General features: G+C 38.0%; 1 protein-coding gene across 1 annotated transcript; it reads right to left on the bottom strand.

The window, feature by feature from the left end:
- Positions 1 to 4,140, bottom strand: LOC110004314 (sialic acid-binding Ig-like lectin 12). The gene is made up of 7 exons (XM_065948727.1): positions 3,986 to 4,140; positions 3,333 to 3,716; positions 2,430 to 2,735; positions 2,068 to 2,328; positions 1,727 to 1,823; positions 1,567 to 1,603; positions 1 to 1,227 (listed from the first exon to the last, which is right to left on the bottom strand). The coding sequence occupies exons 1-7, from the start codon at positions 4,056 to 4,058 to the stop codon at positions 1,174 to 1,176; spliced, it is 1,212 nt and encodes a 403-aa protein (XP_065804799.1). The 5' UTR covers positions 4,059 to 4,140; the 3' UTR covers positions 1 to 1,173.
- Positions 4,141 to 4,409: the final 269 nt, after the last annotated feature.

The raw sequence follows: 4,409 nt of genomic DNA on the forward strand, positions 1-4,409 counted from the left end.
TTGTTGTTTGTATATTTTATTTATTTTATTTATTTATTAGCACACATATAAGAATAAAGCAAAATAGGATTAATAAAAGGTGTGTCAGGAGAGGTCAAGAAGCCAACAGGCTTATACAAGGGACCTCACCTCTTAAGAGACAAATAAATCAACTAAACAAATCGAATTACACAATTTCAAAACAAAATAAAATAAAATAATAAAATAAATGAAATATATATATACCGGTGTTTTTGCTGCCCTCGAAGCCGGAGCTGCAGACTTCCCAATATGGTAAAAGGGGCGTGAAATTTCCGAGAAGCGTTCTGAGCAACTGACCAATAACGACAGAGCAGATCGACAGACCAATCAGAGCAGACTTGGCTCACGTGGGGTCTAACAGTGTGGGCTCAACAGAGTGTAGCTGATGGACTCAGAGCGTAGAGGGAGCAAGGAGGAGCAGTACATGAAAACAGAAACTTTTTTCAAACTTTAGCTATTGTGAACGTACAAAAGTAGCTACATAGATTAAATATCTGAACCCCAAAAAGGGCATAATATGGGCTCTTTAAGCCCATCCATAACCTCGCTCCTCTCTACCTCTCTGATCTCCTGCACATCAACACACCCACCCTCACTCTCAGGTCTTCTTCCATTCAACTCACTGCACCACCCGCCCGCCTGTCCACCATGGGGTCCAGGGTCTTCAGCCTCTCTGCCCCTCTCCTCTGGAACTCTCTCCCACCACACATCCGTAAGATTGACTCTCTCTCTATTTTTAAATCTCATATCAAAACCGGCATTTTCTATCCTATCTCACAAAGATTTCATACTCTGTAAATTTGTCTTTTTAATGTTAATTTGATGGATGTATTGTTACTCTGTTGTTTTTATCTCTGCTTTGTAAATTGACATGGAGTGTGTTGAAATGAAATGTATTATTAAAAAAGAAGCTAATATAAAAAATAATTACAACAACAATACCATAGACCAGCACAGTGCTTCACAGTGTAATGATTTGGCTGCAGTACATTACAGTATTTTTATGTTATCTGCCTTTGAACAAAAACATCCTTCCTGTCGTATCCCATCCTTTGTTCATCACTAACCTGCTGCAAAGAAAAAACATTTAATACAGAAAAGAGAAATAGAGATATTGCATTTAAGATGAACATGAAGTCATCCTCTTCTCCTTCATGAAGCTTGAATCATAACCACTCTGTGGACATAGTCTGCTTCTTCTGCGTCCTGTTTGAATGAAATAACACAGAGAGAGCGGTGTCAGTGCTGTGTGGTGACTTTGATGCAGCTACAAGAGACAAACCAGCAACACTTGAAGTTTATCTCTGCAAATCAAAGTCAGTTTAAGTTTTCCTGAAACACTTTTCACTGTTACCATCTGGTCTCCTGTCGCTGATGTTGGACCTGAATATCTGAACATCATTTTCTCTGGATCAATTACTTTATGTGACTGTGTTGATCAAATCTTCAAAGAAAGCTACTCAGATAACTTCTCTCTTTTATAACACGCGCTTCAATCTCATTTTGTAGAAAGAATGATGAACCTGTCCTCATCTAGTAACTCACCTTCACCTGTTTGTTGAAGCATCTTGACTTTAACCAGCTGAAAGAAAAAGAGATCAGATAAAAGAAATAAGAATCAAACACTTACACTGTAAAAATAAAAATGCAATGAGATGAATAACATGAGCCACAAATCTTCATTTCTTATGACAGTTTGTCTCACCACTCAAAGATGATGACTGAACTGCAGAGCAGCACGATTCCCAGGATCTTCAATGTAATGTGGACATCAACCCCAAACAGATCGGAAATCAGATTTTCTGGAACAAGACATCATGATCACCTGCTACTAGATGGAAAAAGCTTTTCATGGCTGTAAGATATCCTGCACTTTAATTTAATCTTTTAACCTCTAATGTGAACATCTCTGTTTTATTTATTTATGTAGCATTATTACACATGAAATCAGTAAGATTTGTTTTTAGTGAAAACAAACAAATAACCTGACAGATCGAAAAGGAGAGCATGTTGGACACAAATGTGATGATTCAGTTCGAAATTTACCTGCAACACTCAGATGGATCTGTGGTGATGTCTGATTACTGAGATCATTCCTGGCCACACAGTAATAAACTCCTCCCTCTGTGGCATTAAAGCTGTAAAACTCTCCTTCAGATACGATCATGGGTCCATCTCTGCTGATCTTGAACCAGGTGAAGCTGCTGACAGGAGGATTGGCTCTGCTGGAGCAGGTCAGGTTCACATGAATACCTGCTGACACCAAACCTGATGGACTGATGGACGCTGAGGTGTTTTTAGGAGAATCTGAGGAAAATGTTAGATAATTGTATTTCATTAAAAACAGCAAACATCTTTAAAATCATCTCATTCTGACAGGATCCAATAACAATCTCTGGTTGTCTCACATGAAACTCTGAGAGTCTTTTTCTCCTCTGCTGTCTTGACTTCTTTTCCTTCATTCACAGGATATGTGGCAGAACAGGTGATGTTGTATCCATCATGTTTGTCCGTCAGAGTGATCTGCTCCTGGATTTTAGTCATGAAGGTTTTATCTGGGTTTTCCTCCATGTTGTTGAGAGAGTCTTGTTTGAGATTCCAGGTGAGTTTAGGAGGGGAGAGTGGACAGGGAGTGGAAGCTGAGCAGGTTATAGTGACAGACTCCTTCTCCTTCAGATCTCCTGAGATGATTAGTTTGGGGCTCGGAGGAGAATCTGTGTGTTCAAATCAAACAAAGATTACTTTAACCAATAGACTAGCTGACAGTGACTGTCCTTTCTAAAATGTTTTTCTACTATACTCTTCACAAACTTCCAGCCACCGCCTGTCATCATTACCACGTTAATATTCTGTCATGGAAACTTCATGGAGAAGGTTTGTAATGTCATATATAAAAATGTGTGTGTGCTTTGTAAGAAGGAAGGGTAGGATACTTATCATTGTTACATTGTTGTTGTTTTTGTGTGTGTGTGTGTGTGTGTGTATGTATGTGTGTGTGTGTGTGTGTGTGTGTGTGTGTGTGCATGTATATGTTTGTGTGTGTATGGGAGAGGAGGGGGGAGGGGTTGAAAAATGTTACAAGGAAAAAATGGTCCTAATGATGTTAAGACAAAAGCTGACAGCACTGTAATTAAAAACTTTAAATTAAAATGTTTTTCTGCTTCTTAGTGTGCCAAGATTGGACCCTTCAATCTCAACCAGTAAAAAGAGTCTCAGTATTTAATCAGAGTTCAACTCGTGCTATGACAATGATTTATTGTTTCTTAATAAAACCTTTATAGTCTGATTAAAAGAAAATGAAACTCTCTTACCTTTGACTTTTATTTGAAGAGGATCACAACGAGCATTTGCCATGAAAGGCCAGTTCTCGATTCTGAAGTAGTATACGCCTTCATATGTCATCTTCATGTTGTAAATCAGAGTGGTGCAGTTTTTCATTCTCAAGTTTCCAGTTATGTTCATTTGAAATTTGTTCACTGTGCCACTACTGTTAAAAACCACATTCTTTGGATCGTAGGTCTCTTCGTCTTCTTTATACCATATTACAAATGTTTCTGTTGTGTTGTCAAACTCTTTTTCTTCTTTAACACTAAAGCTACATGGGATTTTCAGACAAGTTCCACTCAGTGCTTCCATCTTCTTTGGTGTAGTGATGAAGAGCGCTGACCAATAAGTCCGACATTCATCCCACGCTTCTGTAAAGCAAACCATCAGTTATTATAATGTGGAGCAGGATCTTCATATAGAGGATGTTAATGAGAGTCTAAGAAGTAATGTGGTGTGCTCTGGTCTTTTTCTCTCTTGTTCACAAAGTCAGTCTAAAACATTTCACTTTTCAGTCGGGACATGAAGAGATGAAAGAAGAAACTCTATCTGCACTCTTCTCTCTGCTTTGTTTCTACAGGAAGTTCAAACTGTACAGATTAAACATCTTTGAATGAAAGTAAGTGAACAAACAGCTCACCTGAAAGAGAGAAGACAGTCAGTAACATGATGGCTGTTACCATGTTCACTGACAGGACTGCAGTAACACCCATCACCTGGAATTAAAAACTAAGTTACTCTTCAAAGTCCTAGTTAAAGAGTTGGATTAACAAAACAGTCATTTTCACTTAAAGAAAATAAAAGCTGCTGAAAACTAAAACAATAAAACATAAATAGCAGTCATAGCTGATCTTACCAAACAAACCTCCAGGAGCTTAAACAGAGAAAATGTAGAAAAAAGACGATTTTTAAATTTCAGCAGAACTGCAACAAACCAGTCACCTCGCTGCTAAAACACAAAAACCACAAAAGATTTATTCCTTTCTTCTTGTAGTGAGAATGAGGAAGTTAGTGTTTGACTCCTCCTCTGTTTTTTTTTTTTACATTTTTTACCCTTTTTTGGT

Source organism: Labrus bergylta, chromosome 20 (genome assembly GCF_963930695.1).
Source record: "Labrus bergylta chromosome 20, fLabBer1.1, whole genome shotgun sequence".
Taxonomy (NCBI): Eukaryota; Metazoa; Chordata; class Actinopteri; order Labriformes; family Labridae; genus Labrus; species Labrus bergylta.